A 15,923-nucleotide genomic window follows, 5' to 3' on the forward strand; every position below is an offset into this window, starting at 1 on the left:
AGGACGCGCCAGGGTCCATCATTGCTCATTCTGCAAGATCATCTTCTCCCTTTCACTCTTTCTTGGTATGCTGCCCTTCTTGCTATGCTTTCTTTCATTTTCCCTTCTCCTCTTGATGGCGGCCAGCTCTTCAGCTTTTATCTCGTCAGCCTTTTTCACACTTTTTGGCACATGTCTGTGTCGGCTGATCCTTCTCAGTTCTGGCATGTGACTATATCGCTTTTTCAAAGCTTCATCATATTCTAGTTTCTGTCTTTGGCGTGCATTCTTGATGCCCTCTCGAGACGAAGCATTCGCTCGCCAGATTCGGACGTTTCCATCGTCAGAACCACTGAGTAACCAACGAGCATCCGCTGTCCATTTCGCCGAGAAGCAGCGTTGCATACGTTTAGTATGATATATGTCTCGTGAATGACCACTGGACCGACTCCACAGGCGAATTGTGCGATCGTAACTGGCCGACACGAGTTCTTCGCCTGTTGGGCTGAATTCAACATCCATCACTGCTGACACGTGATCCCGCAAGACGTTGAGCGCCCTGTCCATTTTTCGCATATCGAATATGTATATATTATGATCTTGAATCAATTAGCGATCCTGATCAATGACCAAGGGCTTGAAGATTCAGTCCTCTCACCTTCATTTGCTACAGCAAAATTGAACGCCTCCATCGGATTCCAAGATATGGCATTCGAAGCAAGGCTAAGTATGGCTTTCGAGAGTGGGGAAGATGTTCGAAGGTCGTAAAGAACAATGGAGCGATCTGTTGCACACGAAGCAAGAATAGAGGTCTCAACTGGATTGAATGACAGAGTATTGATTGTATCGGTGCTGGTAGGCCAATGCAGACTCTGTGTGGGGGCTCCTGATGGGCGGGAAAGATCGTAGATGGAGATAGTACTGGAAGATGCAGCGAAGCTTGGCTGTGATCGATGACGTGACACGCCAGTAAAAGGTGTTGAGCCTAGATATGTCGCCGAGGGAGATTGGTTCGCGGGAGCATTATATGGATCAAACACCTTTATGCTTTTGTCGCTCGCACATGTGATGAGTTTGCGGTTCTTCGTCCAGCTCAATCCCTTAACGATGCCTTCATGTGCCTGCATGTTCCATATCTCATTTCGACTCGTCAAGTCCCATACTTTTACGATTCCATCTCCGCTTCCGCTGGCAAATCTTTCCAGCGACTCTGGGTCTTTTGCCATAGAGTAGACTCCATCGACGTGACCTCTTCCCAGCTGGCCCACGAAGGGCGCAGCAAACACACGCTCTAGCTTAGTGGCATTAAGTGCCCTTGTGTATTCTCTTGCACGTTCGAACGGATGAAGAGCAGGATCAAGATTTCGAGGCTGACGAGAAACACTGCTTGAAGCTTGCTGGGAGACTGAAGGACGAGTGAGCGCTTTAATCTTCTGTTGTTTCGTCAGCCAAAAGTTCTATAACTGCTAGAGATGCTCTCACTACCATTGCCACGGGCTCTCAGCAGCTCACTGTGCTAAGGCAAGTGAAAGAAAAAAAAAATTTGTCACTTGATATTAAATATCGTGGGGACGCAGGTCTCATAATTACGCACGAGAGACAAAATCTACCCGGAAGCTTGGGGTGGATGCCCCTTAGCAGAAAGTTGGACTCTTGGCGGGAGTTACCATTCGATCATCTACTCGCGGGCGATTGACATTAGGACTCTGAGGTGATGCTTTCTTGCTAGCATACAAAGTTTTCTGCTATGTGCAATCGATGCCTGTTTCTTTTGAGATCCAGCATTCAACCTTGAATGCCTCGGTCCTGGCTTTAATGCATGTTTTTGCAGGCACAGGCTTTGCAATATGGCTTACACAAACGAAAAAAGATCATTTAACCATCTAGTACGAAAGATGCTCCCATTTAGCCAGGCTACTCCACTGTCACCCCGGGATCATAACCATCTTCCAGAGCAATCCGAACATCTGTTTGATGTCCGTATATTCAGGTCTTCGCAAGATTTGCTTGCAATTGAATTCTACTTGCTTCAACGATTGCCATCAGAGCTCGTGACTATTGTTTTTCGATATATCGTTGAGGCGCTTCAAACAACGCGTCTGACTTACACCTATCGAACTCTCCATGTACGTGAAGTAGAATCATATAAGGAAACGTACTACGAGAACCGACGATGGTTTGGTAGAAAGAAGCGAACCTTGAAGACGAGGAAACAACACAATGCATTTAACGTACCTCCACTAGATCTGGCAACAGAAGGACTGAAGATCAAGGCCTTGTTTGGTGAAGATCGTCCAATGTCATTTCGGATAAGTAAGGCAACGGCACCGTCCAGTCACTCAAAATCAAAACCACTTGATGTCCGCGATTACATCCTTCACTGGAGATATCGCCGTGTTGAGAAAATCATTTTCGAAGTGCAGGCGGCCCACAGTACTCTGAAAACAAAAGCGACTCACAACTTACCAAGAGATATGGATACTGAGTGCTTTATGCAACTGGAAGCCCCCGACTATGTTCCGCACCATAACCGTGAGTACTGGCCTAGAGTTGGACTTGATATCTATAATTGTAGTGTTAAACCCTCAATGAGTCAATCGAGTGTGAATCTCGAAATTGCTCGATTGGGCGAAACCGATTTCACATGCTTTGTGGACGAAAATGAGCGTGGAAACCTCACGGCATACTGGGGAATGAGTCGCGATAATTGGGTCTGCAAAGGATTTGCAGATTCATTAATCCAAGAAGGCGAATTTCGCTTCCATGTGAGGGTCTCTCACCCCAAATTGGTAAGATTGGCGAGTGTGAAGATCCACCTGCTCATGGAGGTCTGCTTTCCGAAATAGAAAGCGAAATGTTATACCTTAGAAAGCGATTGGAATGCGCGGCAGAAAAAATCAAATCAAAGGTATTGAGCGAGGGTCCGGTTCCCAGGCTGTTACTGAGATGTGTTGCCTCAGGTTCTACTTACAATAGACCTGCAGTATGCCATGGTAGCTTTCATAATGGCTGTGAAATTCAGGGGACTCTGAGTGGTGTATGAATCTACCTTAGCAGACGCTCTGGCTTGGCTGGATGATCTCCCTAACAAGAGTATATCTCCGTCTTATCTCCGCATTCGAAGCCCTAGGAATCTGGTGAAAGTCTTTCGCGTCAGCGAAACTACGAAGGTTCATCATTCTCCGGACTCTCCAAGAGGCATCCACTTCGTCAATATCACAGACTTCGATGGCTGTGGCAGCAGAGGCAGAAGCCTCACCACGGATACAAGAAGCGCGAAAAGCCGTCAAATCAGATCCTAAAAAAGCCGAATCAATCTATCAAGAGATACTCTCCCAAAAGCCCAGCGGCACCGTCGCTGCCTTCCAAGAATATGAAGCTGCCTTGATGGGTCTAGGACAGACCTACCAATCTCAAAAGAAATGGAACGACCTCTCCAGCCTTGTAAAATCCAGCACCTCGTCCCTAACCTCCTTCCCGAAAGCAAAGACCGCAAAAATAGGTACAGCCATACTTATGCCCTTCCCTACAGTACAACTGTTCAGATTCTGACCTGAATTTATAGTTCGACAACTCCTCGATCTCTTCCCCTCCTCCGACCCAAGCACAACTCCCCTCCAAATCTCAACCACGAAATCCTGTATCGAATGGGCCATCTCTACGCGCCGGAGCTTTGTAAAACAGTCACTTGAAACCCGCCTCGTCTCCCTTTACATGTCTCAAGCCGCTTATTACGACGCCCTATCCCTCATCAACACCCTCCTCAAAGAACTAAAACGTCTTGACGACAAGCTCGTCCTTGTTGAGGTCCAGCTCCTCGAGTCGCGCGTCTACTCCGCCCTTGGTAATATACCGAAATCTAGAGCTGCACTCACTAGTGCAAGGACGAGCGCTGCTAGTGTGTACACGCCTCCACTGCTGCAAGCGGGGCTGGATATGCAGAGTGGGCAACTGCATGCGGCGGACGGAGATTTTGGAACATCATACAGTTACTTCGTGGAGGCGCTCGAGGGTTATCAGAGTCTCGATGAGGGAGCGAAGGCGACAAGTGCGTTGCAGTACATGTTGCTTTGCAAAGTCATGGACAACGCGAATCAAGAAGTCACGCAGCTGCTGGCGAGTAAGAGCGCGGTGAAATACGAGAGCAGCAGTCTAGAAGCCATGAAAGCGGTCGCGACTGCACATGCGAATAGGAGTCTTGAAGAGTACGAGCGTGCGTTGGGGAAGTATAGGAACGAGTTGGGCGGGGATGCGTTTGTGAAGAGGCATCTGGTTAAGCTGTATGATGCTATGCTGGAGCAGAATCTTTGCAAGGTCATTGAACCGTTTTCGAGGGTGGAGATCAAACATGTGGCCAAGATGGTGGGGCTAGATATCGCGCAGGTAGAGAGGAAACTGAGTCAGATGATCTTGGATAAGGTGATTGTGGGAGTGCTGGATCAGGGGGCTGGGTGCCTTATCGTCTACGAGGAGGCGGAGAGGGACGGGGGGTACGATGCTGCATTGGAGACAATTGCGAGTCTGAGCAATGTGGTAGATGTGCTGTATGCTAATCAAGCGAGTCTATTGGAGTGAGCGGTAATAAGCGAGCGAGGTAACATGGCCGTTCATATCGACTGTATGCCCACTGACATACACTTCCAATAGATAGAAAGGTAAAGCGATCACGTTTCTCTAAGGGAGGCGCACTTCCCTTCTCTCATTGACTTCTTTTGAGACTGCAGTAACCCTTTTCGAAAAAGAAGAGGGTTGGTCGATCATTGGCGACGCGTACGCTTTACCTTACACTTAACGTTGAACCCAAAAAGCCACAGACCGCACGCTATCCCGTATTCATTATTTCAAGAAATTCTCGTTGAAAGTCGGGAGGACATGTGGCTAGAATAGTGCAACATACACCAGATTTTTAATTTGGTGGCTGGATGTCAAGCCGCGGCTTGTCTGGCCAACCTTTTCAACCATGACGAAAGCATAAAATGACAGCCCAGATAAGTGTGTTTCTGGCTCCTTGTTGCTATGCAGAGATGTGACTGAAACTCAGGGCGTTCGTTGCAAGAGCTACCGATGATGGTTGAACATTTCACTCTGAGTTCTCAGATTCACTTCTGCAGATCCAGTCACATTTGCAGTGACCGCTCGAGTGGCAAAGTTGTTGACGACGCTGTTACTTCCGTGCTGATTCCTGAGAGCGCATGATTTTCTTCGTCTTACTCTTCCTCTTCTTGGGAAGTATTTTTGTTGAATCTCTTTGTTTTGCCGCCATGCGTCGCGTCCTGGAGCGTTGGTATGATAAAGCGATTGGGATACTCTGTGCATTTTGGCTGCTGTGTTGGTACTATCCTGGCCATGCCGTCGTCTTTGCTGGCATCGGATTGGGATACTTCCTTGCGGGATTCCTGGCGATCCTAGTCGTTCGTTCGATTGTTGCTGTCATCTTTTCCATTGCTACCAACACTCCACTTGTGACATGATGCAGGAAGTCACTAGATTGGCCGACACCATTGTCGTTCTGGATTTATGAAAGGGCTTCTCTTGAGATGGACCAATATGGATTACATGGTAGGCAAATCTCTTGCGATCTCAAGGGTTGATGGTATGCTAAACTCGGGCTAGTAGCAGGACCCAGTCATGATGTTATTGCTAGTGTACGAACGAATCCAGGAGAGCAAATGCTTACGGAGATCTGACCCTGGCTAAGAGCCTCAGAACGACAGAGAGGTGGTGTGCAGCAGGAGAGTCAGCGTGCCGTGCCTTTCTCTGAGGCCGCTGTGTCAAGATAGAACAGGGACAGCCTTCGCCAAAGTCGGATCGCCATCATCACTATGTGATGACAGCTTTAAGATTACAACACTTTAAGTAAACAATGCCTTCAAGCAATTTCCTTTCTCTTTGCTACACCATCGCTCCTGTCATCCACAATTTCTTGAATACGCACTCTCAAAGTACTCGTGGCCTGATCACTTAGCTACCATCGTGCTATTGCTCTCATCGCTTCATTTCTAGTTTCTAGACCGATATCGGATCGCTTTATTGCCACCTCGCCACCGCGCTTTGCGACAAGATGATGCCCTGGGGTAATCGCCGCCCGAGCGCAAGCGAGAAGAAACCGAAGATTACAAGACGAATCACAGACATTGCTACTGGCCGTGCAACTAAATCGAACCGTGAAGGGCCCGAAGATCCTTTGCTTCATTCTCAAGGAGGTGGTGATGATTCGTATCCATCCTCAACGGAAGAACATTCCAATGTAGCAGAAGAAGACCAAGCCAGTCGAGACCTTGAGCATGATGCTGAGACATCCAACATACATTCCAGCAGTTCTAGAGATCGCTATGACACTAGCATGGTCACAGCTACTGTGGAGACAAGTGTTAACACTCAAGATACTTCGGCAAGTCGTGATCCGTCCAAAAACATCACTGGTGATTATTTCCCCACACCCTCAGGAGGCATGCCCACCTACCCGACACGTAAAGGCTCTCTAACGACTTCCGCATTTCATGGAGCTGAGGTGAAACTTAATCCTTACGAAATTTACCCATATCCCAATCCTGAGGCGCAATCCGATTCTCAAGAATACAGACCTGACATACAGCTCCGTCCTGAAGAAATCTCACCCTTTTCTAAGCCTTCTCGATATCGTTCTCGACAGAATTCCCCATCAAACACACCTCAGGTGCAACAGAGTCCTCAAGTAACTTCCCCTTTTCATAGTCCTTACATGACATCCGGTCCACAAGGAGCTTTCGCCCATCACCATCCTACAGCGGGTTTCAGACCTATGGATTCATCTAGTCATCAACAGAGTTCTCCTCATTACAGCCGTGGAGTGCAATCAGGTCCTCAAGCAACTTCCCCCTTCCAAAGTCCTTCCATGCCGTCCGGTTTTCAAGGGACCTTCACTCATCAGCATCATATAGCGGATTCCAGACCTAAGGAGTCGTCTAGTCATCAAGTAGCTTTCCCCCATGCCAAACCTGAGGAGCAACCAGGATCAGAAGCTTCTTCCGCACAACACACTTCTGACGCGAGATTCCGTTTTCGAAAGACTTCCGGGCCTCATCAATCAGACTCAAGTTTGGGTAAGTATTTTGTCGTTCGTAGTAGATATGTAGTACACTATTGACGGGTGGTAAACACTGTAGTAACTCATGATACTGTCATGGACAATGTTACTTATGGTACACCGCCTGAGCAAATATTATATCCCGTCAGATACGGTTCATCTGAGGAGAGCGAAGACGTGAGCTTCGTTAGCCTAGATTATCCATGTGAGTCGACCTCATCAGTGTGTCCAATGGCTCATGTGTATCCGTGGAGCACATAGTGCATGATACAATGATCAGCGCACTATTGCAGGGACCGTTGTGGCTAATAATCTATTAGCATCTCCCTCATCTAAACATTCAACCTCATCAGCGCCTGGCAGGAAACGCGCAGGATCATTCAACTTCAAGAACCTTCTACATGCCTCACCAAAGCTACATCGACGTCAAGGTCAATCCGAATTACGTTCGGAAGATTTTGGCTCGCACGAATCACCGACTGCTCTCTCTACAACAGCAAAACCCCAAACCGGCGGACGTCTCATACCTGAAATCTCAACGCCTGAATTGATCGCTCTTGGGTGGCCTGCTAGCGAGGAAATCATCGATAATGCAATTAAGCAAGCACTTGACATCTCTGACAAGACCGGGCTGCCATTCATGATTTTGCAGGACGGGAGATCTTGTTTAGACCGACGTAACGATGGTGGTTTCGAACTCATGAGGCCAGAAGAATGGAAGAGCACGCTGAAGAAGCAGCTGAACTTCGGTACACCAAGCCCGACTCCTGCTATCTCCACCTCCGCCCATAGCTCGCCACCGGTTCGAAATGCTTTGATGAAGACTGCAACAGCCAGTAGCACACCCGAGGACGTTAGCAAGTCGCCGGAATCTCAGAGGAGCGCTAAGCGCAATAAAGCTAAGGAGTTAATTGACTACATAGAAGAGTCACGCATCGTGGACCTCGTCGCAGGAGATGCCGAGAAGAAGAAGAAGGAGCGAGTTGTGCCGGCCAGCCCACGGGCGGCGTACCCAATGGGACGCCAAAAACGCGGCAGCTACTCAATGTCGGACGTCACGAAAATCACCACGCCGACCAAGATCACGCCTGCTTCAATCCGCCGCGTCGACGATCGAGCCCCCACCCCGCCGCCAAAGAACGACGATGAGTCCCCTCGGATTCAGATCAAGAGGACAGGAGACCAGCGCCCACGGGGCATTAGAATTGGGGCAGCCATCCCAAACTGGCCTTTACGAGAAGTAAGTCTCAATTACCTAAGCTATTCACTTCTAACTCACCTTGACGTAGTCGTCGAGGGACGCAACGGCCGCAACTGCGGCGGCAGAGCAGAGCGCCGAGTCACCAAGTGACTCGATAAATTCCAGCAGATACTCCGGGGACGAAAACTCCGTCCAAACCGCCCAGGCGGTGAGGTACTACCAACCGGGCCCCGCCACAGCCCTCAACTCCAATCCGGCCGATGAGGCCGAGAAAGAGTTCGCTCGCGGACTCACGCGCCAAGGGGCGGCGGCGAGGGAGAAGGCGGAGGCAGAGAAGGAGGAGGCGGCGCGCCGGGAGGGCCCTCCCGTGCGCAAGGCATGGGGCAAGATGGGGCTTGGGGGGAGGAAGGGAGGAGAGGGGGGAAGGGGAAGGAGTGAGGGGGAGGCATATGAGACGTTTTGAGAAGTCGTGGCTCGGTTCTGTGGTTGGTTTCGGTGTGTCTGTGGTTGTGCCGTGGTTTGTTTTGTGTTGTTTTGTGAGAGAGGCGCCCCTGGCGGGCTTGTTTTAGTTCTTTAATACAAGTTGTTATGGTGGCTGAACTTTCCTGAGATATGACTAAATTCGGCGTCTGTAGACGTAGCAGCGAGGTTTCCTGGCTCTTTCCTGAAGAAGAGGAGATATAAGAGCCTCTTGCAGGGTTCCAGTTGGCTAAGAATGACTGTCAGAAGGGTGCAATTGGTTAAGAATAGCTAGATTCCTCCTCCACGAAGCATTTGATAATATGGCCGAAATAGGTAAGAAATTTATATAGGCTTCTAGGCAGGGGCGTAAAGTTGGAAGAGCCTCTTGCAGTCCTACAACTTGTTTACGTCGGCTGCTTCAAGTATCTGCACGTCCAGAAAAGGCTGAATTGTCTACGAAAAGGGAGGCAAGAGCCCTTTTGAACGTTTGCCCCTGAGGCGAGTCCGGCACGCTAAAGGGGCCACTACGACAGATTCGGACAAGTGCAGGCTTATCGACAAGAAAAGCTGCTTTCTATCAACATTCAGCGTCACTGTCATTGTCAGTATTAGATCTCCTGAAAGCATGGGGAAGCCTCGAGTGAGTCTTATGCCCAATCTTTGAAGTTCGCCCCTGACCTCTTCAAGCTAATCATCCTCATTCGGCACGCCCAATCAGAAGGGAACAGTACGTTCAAGGTACCTTCCTCACAAGAGGTTTTTAGCCGTACCGCTCACTAACAATGTGCCTAGAGAACAGAGAGATACATCAAACGACGCCAGATCATCGTGTCAAGCTAACACCAGAGGGTTGGAAGCAGGTATGCATTCTGCGTCTCGCTCTTCATACTAGCCTCATCGCTTGTTCGAATTACACCACTGACCCGTGAACACCTAGGCCGAAGCATGCGGCAAGAAACTGCGCGGCCTCCTCTCTCCTACGGATACACTACACTTCTTTACCTCTCCCTACCGACGAACCCGCGAAACAACCGAAGGCATCCTTAACGCTCTAACGGGAGATGAACCATCCCCGAAAACCCCTGTTGCCTCTTCGCAACCCTCCTCTACCTCTTCTCCCTTTGACTCTCCACACCCTGCTCCGATCACCTCTTCTATCCCATCCCCATTCCAACGCCCCCAAATAAAAGTCTACGAAGAGCCCCGTCTCCGCGAACAAGACTTCGGCAACTTCCAGCCCTCCTCACACGCCATGTCTCAAATGTGGCAAGAGCGCGCCGCCTACGGTCACTTCTTCTACCGAATACCCAACGGCGAATCCGCCGCCGACGCGTACGACCGCATCTCCGGCTTCAACGAGTCCCTTTGGCGAAGCTTCGCCGAAGAAACGTTCGCCAGTGTCTGCGTTCTCGTCACGCATGGTCTTATGGCGAGGGTATTCTTGATGAAATGGTACCACTTCTCTGTCGAGTATTTTGAGGATTTGAGGAATGTGGACCATTGTGAGATGGTGGTTCTAAAGATGGATAAGGCAGAGGGGGCTGGTGGGGGGTCAGGCACAGGAAAGTTTGTGCTACAGAATGAGCTGAGGACGTGGAGTCAATTGCGGAAGGAAAGACAAGAGGAAAAGGAGGCCGAGGTACAAAGCCCAGAGAGTCCGGTGCCCGTAAGGAAGAGGTATTATGGTTGCGACTATGGAGATGGGACGAGTCAGAGTGGGGTCGGTTTCGCGAGGAGGCAGGCTATAAGGAGGAAGAATACTGTGGAGATATTTGCTGATGAGGAAGGCGAAGATGGACAAGATCAGGAGGGGAAGGGCAATGTTGGTAAACCTGCTTTAGGGAAGATTGCAGAGAATGGTCGGCACCGTCAGACTGGAAAGCCAGTGCCAGAGCTGAGGAAACCCCGTCCTCCGATGATTGATTATCTCAGCGCTGGTCGTGATGGAGGAGGCTCTAAGTCTGGGGCTAATTCCCCTGCGATACTGGACGGTGATGTCGTGCAACCTCAGGAGCCAAAAATAAATTTGCCGAAACCCGGAGCGATGGAAATGGCGCTGAGGGGTAAACTGAATACCGTTGATGATGAGGAGAGGGCGAGAGCAGATGCCCTGGGCGATCAGAGTGATGTGGAGGAGAATGAGGTGGACGGCTTGCAGAGAAAGGAAATGGAAGTCGATGGATCAGTACGTTAAAAAGAAACATGGCTAACGACTAATGACTTGCTTGCAGCGGTTATGATCGAGGTTCTTGCTTGGTGGCTTTGAGCTTCTTAGTCTCGCTCTCTATATCTCGTAATCCTAGGATTTCGTGGATCATACATCCACAGTACATATGAACATATACATAAACCAACCTAATCATCCCCTCCACCATTCATAGCCGCCCCACCAGCTTGTTTAGCAGACTTAGCACTACAAATATCATCAACTCTAAGCAGCAGACAAGCAGACTATGCAGCGTTAGCACAATCCTGACATCAACCCTCCTTACTGTCTTGAGAAAGGAAACACTCACTTCTACAGCTGTCTTCACACTCTGCAACTTCACCGCCTCCGGCTCCCAAACCCCATACTCCCTCATGTCTACCAATGTCCCCTTGTCTCCATCTACACCCCACGTGCTTCCGCCTTCCGCATGCTTCGCCCGTAACTTCGTCAGCACCTTCACAGGACTGTTCCCACTATTCTGTATCAGCGTCCGTGGTATCACCTCCATCGCCTCCGCAACCGCTTGATACGGCCATTGCTGCACTCCCTCCACCCCCTTTGCCATCTGGTTCAGCCGCACACTGACAGCCATCTCTGTGGCCCCCCCACCAGGCGCCAGCCGCGGGTGAAATATCACATTCCGGGCGACGGACATAGCATCCTGCAAATTCCGCTCTATCTCGTTCAGGATATCTTTGGAAGGCCCGCGGAGGAGGATCGTGCAGGCTTTGGGAATTCGGCAGTGTGTGAGGAAGGTGAAGTACTCGTCTCCTATCTTCTCGATCTCGAAAAGCCCGCATTGCGTGCCGACGTCGTTCTCGTGAATGTCATCGACGCGGTTCACGATCGTTGCGCCTGTCGCGCGCGCGATTCGGTTGTTGTCTGTCTTTCGCACCCGACGCAGGGCTGTGATGTTGGCTTTCACGAAGAAGTGCTGCGCGAGATCTGAGACGCCTTTCTCGGTGATGACGAGGTCTGGTTTCACGCGGATGATGGCGTCGGTCATGGCTTTGACTTGCTCTTCTTCGATCTCGAGGATGCGGTTCCAGTCTTCTTCTTTGCTGATTTCGATGTTGGTCTGTGACTCGCCCTTTTTGTATTCGAGCGGGCAGTCGAGGAGGACGACGCGAGGGTTCTTTATTAAGCGGCGCATTTTGGGGTGGGTTATGTCTTTGTTGAGCATCACACCGTCGAGGACACGGGAATCTTCTATTTCTCCGCCAGGAATCTTTTCGACTTTCGCGTATCTTTTGATATCGACTTCTTTCTTACCGCCACCCACATCCTGGGAGACGGTCCGTACGGCTTTGAGAGCGAGGTTGCACATCATTTCCGACCAGCGAGAGACGAACTTTGTGCCGATTGAGGAGGAGATGAGTTGATACATGGCTTTGTCGTCGGAGATGTTGACCGGGAGGGAGATTTCTTCTATTATGTCGAGGACATCTGCGAGCGCACGCTTAAAAGCTTGAATTATGACGACGGGGTGGATGTTGCGTTCTAGTTGGGGTAATGCTTGGGCGAGGATTTCTCCAGCTGCAAAAATTCAGCAATAGGTTCAATGCCAGGCAACGGGCATGCACACCTAATATTATGACTGTTGTAGTACCGTCTCCCACTTCTTCGTCTTGCGTCCGGCTCAACTCTATCATGCTCTTGGCTGCTGGATGTGCGACTTCTATCTCCCGTAATATGGCATGACCATCATTTGTGAGTACTATTCCACCCATAGGGTCAAGGAGCATTTTCAACATTGCTTTTGGACCAAGACATGATCTTATTATGTCGGCGACACTGTGAGAGCGTCAACGCTTGAGAGCGCAATCAGAGCGGAGGCAACACGAACGTTTTTGCAGCTGTTATATTCGATAATTGTGCTTTTCTTCCCACCTGCCGATCTCCGGCTTGGGTATCTGTAAGAGCTGTTTAGCGGGTATAGATGGTGATCCAGACTTCAAGACTTACTCATCACTACTACAGGAGCCTGCATATTGAATTTCCGAAGCTTATAAGTTGTCGGATGTTGGCTGGAGGTACTGGGCTTTCTGCCTTTTCTTCGCCAAATTTTGGTCGCGTTCGCGAGCAAAGTGCGGAAAGACGTTCCGCACTTGACGTCGTCATCACCAGCGCTGGCCCTCTCAAGCACCAGTGTATTTCTCTAAAGGGTGAAATAGGTTCTCGAAGTTGTGTGCAATGTTTTCTTTTCATTAAGTCTGTCCGTGCGAATTTCTGGTTCTAGGTCCAGTTTCATTTCCATTTGCGCGCCAAAATTGATTGATTTGAACCAATTGTTTGAATCAATTGCAATATTCCCTTGAACTATCAAAATGGATGGTTCGGCAAATCAAAACTCAAGTACTAAGAAGATTCCTTTCTTTGGAACCACATCATCCGAGCAAGCTCCACTATTAGCGAATGACGTTCAAGATGAGCAAAGCCTCGACAGCAGAGATCCAAAGGCCGAAGATTCCGATCAGAATTGGCTTCAACGAACCTGGCGTTGGGTGCGGGCACATCTTATGGTTGCCACAATTTTATTGCTACTAGTTGGGGGCATCATAGCATTGTGTGTGTATTTTGTTTGTAAGTTTTTGCCCACCCTCAAGCGGCGTTGCAGTATTGACGTGGTCAGATTTGAACACGACTGCCGACTCCGAACAATCAGAGGATTCTGTTTGCCTGACTCCATCATGCGTGCTGGCGGCTTCAGCAATTTTGGAGAATATATCTCCGAATTATCACGACATCGACCCATGTACGAATTTTGACCGATACGTTTGCGAAGGCTTCCGCGAGAGGGTTGATCTTCGACCTGACCAAGGCCGCACATCTACTGCCGCATTGATGGCGGAAAGTGGGGAGCAAGTGCTACGTCATGTTTTAGAGTCTCCATTCTCTCCTGAGGGCTTCATGGCTACTTCTTTAGCCGACCGTGAAATATTTAACAAAATCCAAAACGCCTACATGGCTTGTCTGGATGAGAACAAGTTAAGAGACATTGGCTCCAAGCCATTGCTTTCTATCTTGCGGCATATCGAAACTTTGTCTTCTCTGAGGAATGTCCCTTCTGCTCTCTTGAATCCATTTTCTCCTCAGCTTTCCACGCAGCAACGAGTCGGATACATATCTAAGCACCAAGACTCACTCACAAAGATTGTAACGTTTCTTGCAAGTATCGGGGTCTCGTCTTTGGTCGATGTAGGCGTCGGAGTATGTCCCTCGCTTGCATTCACCATTCTCAGCTGACGCAGATAGCCTGACGATCGAGATCCTGATGTTGTTGTTCCGTTCATTAACGCCCCTCGTCAGCCCGGTCTACCATCAAAAGAATACTATGAGGATACCGAAATTCTCAACCAGTATGGTGCCGTCATTGGTCAAGTCCTCGAGGCTCTTCTCGAAGAGGCTAACCAGACGGCTCCACTGCTGTCTTCCCGGCCAGTTTTTCAGAACAACGCTGACCTTGTCGATAAAATTGTCAACTTTGAACTTAAGTTAGCCAAAGCAACGCCAGCAACGGAAGAGGCAGAGGATGTCACATACTACTATAACCCCATGTCGTTCGCTGAGGTTAGCACCTTGATACCACAAATAGATTTTGAACGAATGATAGCGTCTCTTGCCCCTCAATCACCTAACATCGGCAAAGTTATTGTTGGCGCACCTGCGTATTTGACAATTCTAGCTACAGTGCTCCAGGAGACCAGCCCAGAAACTCTGCAAGCCTACTTTGTCTGGAAAACAGTGCAGCGATACCACAGCAGAATCGAGGACAATGCTGTCAAGCCGCTCAAGAGATTCAACAATCAAATCCGAGGCAAAGAGCCAGATGCAGCAGAAGAGAGATGGAGAACCTGCGTCACGGCCGCTGACTACGGCTTAGGTTGGATACTAAGCAGGTTCTTTGTGCAAAAATCATTCTCGGAAGAGGCTAAAAATTTTGGTGACAAGATTGTATCGGACATCAAGCATGAGTTTATCAAAAAGATTAAGTCTGCAGACTGGATGAGTGAAGAGGTGAAAAGACTAGGCGTACAAAAAGGTAGGTTCCCTCTGTCAATATTGAATGATGCCACATTGATCTGAGTCTAACGGCTGCACAATTTAGTGCACGCTATCATACAAAAGATTGGCTATCCGACTAAGTCGCCCGACATTCGAAACTCATCTGCACTGGAGTTGTATTACGAGACAGTCAACATCAGTGACAACGCGTACTTCGACAACACACTGTCAGTTGCTAGATTTGATATCGATCGTGAATGGTCCGCACTTGGAAAGCCAACAGATAGGGATGAGTGGGGAATGACAGCTGACACTGTCAACGCCTACTACAACCCTCCAGGCAACGAGATTGTGTTTCCAGCCGGCATCATGCAGAAGCCCGTGTTCTATGATCCCAGTGTCCCACAATATCTTTCCTATGGGGCTTTTGGAGCAGTCAGCGGACACGAGCTCTCTCATGCCTTCGATTCTACCGGTAGGCATTACGATGAACGAGGCAACTACACTGACTGGTGGAATAACGCCACTGTTGAAGCCTTCAAAGAAAAGGCCCAATGCTTCATTGACCAATACGGACACTTTGAGGTCCCAAACCCAAACGGCGAAGACCTTCACGTAAATGGCAGGTTGACACTGGGGGAAAATATAGCAGACGCAGGCGGCTTAAACGCGGCTTTCAAGGCCTGGAAAGCCATAGAAGAACGCAAGGCGAGTGAAACATTACCCGGGTTGCAAGACTTCTCAAAGGAACAACTATTCTTCATCTCATATTCCAATTGGTGGTGTGGTAAGACAAGACCTGAGACTGCTGTGGAGCTGGTTTTTCGTGACCCTCATGCTCCTGGATGGGCGCGAATCTTGGTAAGCTACCCCAAGCTCAATTATTTTGCACTGCTGAGAAATATCAGGGAACTTTGGCAAATTCACGCGATTTCCGAGAAAGCTTCAATTGTCCAGTCAAGGAGCCTACTTGTGAGCTCTGGTGATGGTTTGGGTCGGAT

General features: G+C 49.3%; 7 protein-coding genes across 7 annotated transcripts; 5 read left to right on the forward strand and 2 right to left on the reverse strand.

Annotated features, from left to right (window-relative positions):
- Positions 1 to 18: 18 nt before the first annotated feature.
- KY384_007219 (uncharacterized protein) lies at positions 19 to 1,467 on the reverse strand (the record flags this gene model as incomplete). The annotated part of the gene is made up of 3 exons (XM_044815711.1): positions 19 to 578; positions 638 to 1,412; positions 1,465 to 1,467. The coding sequence occupies 3 exons, from the start codon at positions 1,465 to 1,467 to the stop codon at positions 19 to 21; spliced, it is 1,338 nt and encodes a 445-aa protein (XP_044667585.1).
- A 359-nt stretch (positions 1,468 to 1,826) lies between these two features.
- KY384_007220 (uncharacterized protein) lies at positions 1,827 to 2,825 on the forward strand (the record flags this gene model as incomplete). Its single annotated transcript, XM_044815712.1, has 1 exon — positions 1,827 to 2,825. The coding sequence occupies one exon, from the start codon at positions 1,827 to 1,829 to the stop codon at positions 2,823 to 2,825; it is 999 nt and encodes a 332-aa protein (XP_044667586.1).
- A 382-nt stretch (positions 2,826 to 3,207) lies between these two features.
- KY384_007221 (uncharacterized protein) lies at positions 3,208 to 4,554 on the forward strand (the record flags this gene model as incomplete). The annotated part of the gene is made up of 2 exons (XM_044815713.1): positions 3,208 to 3,481; positions 3,545 to 4,554. 2 exons carry the CDS (start codon positions 3,208 to 3,210, stop codon positions 4,552 to 4,554), a joined length of 1,284 nt encoding a protein of 427 aa, XP_044667587.1.
- Positions 4,555 to 6,040: 1,486 nt separating this feature from the next.
- KY384_007222 (uncharacterized protein) lies at positions 6,041 to 8,709 on the forward strand (the record flags this gene model as incomplete). The annotated part of the gene is made up of 4 exons (XM_044815714.1): positions 6,041 to 7,061; positions 7,125 to 7,250; positions 7,366 to 8,285; positions 8,335 to 8,709. 4 exons carry the CDS (start codon positions 6,041 to 6,043, stop codon positions 8,707 to 8,709), a joined length of 2,442 nt encoding a protein of 813 aa, XP_044667588.1.
- A 781-nt stretch (positions 8,710 to 9,490) lies between these two features.
- KY384_007223 (uncharacterized protein) lies at positions 9,491 to 10,902 on the forward strand (the record flags this gene model as incomplete). The annotated part of the gene is made up of 2 exons (XM_044815715.1): positions 9,491 to 9,568; positions 9,646 to 10,902. 2 exons carry the CDS (start codon positions 9,491 to 9,493, stop codon positions 10,900 to 10,902), a joined length of 1,335 nt encoding a protein of 444 aa, XP_044667589.1.
- Positions 10,903 to 11,063: 161 nt separating this feature from the next.
- CCT3 (T-complex protein 1 subunit gamma) lies at positions 11,064 to 12,907 on the reverse strand (the record flags this gene model as incomplete). The annotated part of the gene is made up of 5 exons (XM_044815716.1): positions 11,064 to 11,159; positions 11,225 to 12,453; positions 12,503 to 12,711; positions 12,764 to 12,830; positions 12,883 to 12,907. 5 exons carry the CDS (start codon positions 12,905 to 12,907, stop codon positions 11,064 to 11,066), a joined length of 1,626 nt encoding a protein of 541 aa, XP_044667590.1.
- Positions 12,908 to 13,244: 337 nt separating this feature from the next.
- Positions 13,245 to 15,908, forward strand: KY384_007225 (uncharacterized protein; the record flags this gene model as incomplete). Its single annotated transcript, XM_044815717.1, has 5 exons — positions 13,245 to 13,500; positions 13,550 to 14,127; positions 14,173 to 14,959; positions 15,026 to 15,783; positions 15,831 to 15,908. The coding sequence occupies 5 exons, from the start codon at positions 13,245 to 13,247 to the stop codon at positions 15,906 to 15,908; spliced, it is 2,457 nt and encodes an 818-aa protein (XP_044667591.1).
- Positions 15,909 to 15,923: the final 15 nt, after the last annotated feature.

Source organism: Bacidia gigantensis (genome assembly GCF_019456465.1).
Source record: "Bacidia gigantensis strain McMullin 20006 chromosome Unknown contig_255, whole genome shotgun sequence".
Taxonomy (NCBI): Eukaryota; Fungi; Ascomycota; class Lecanoromycetes; order Lecanorales; family Ramalinaceae; genus Bacidia; species Bacidia gigantensis.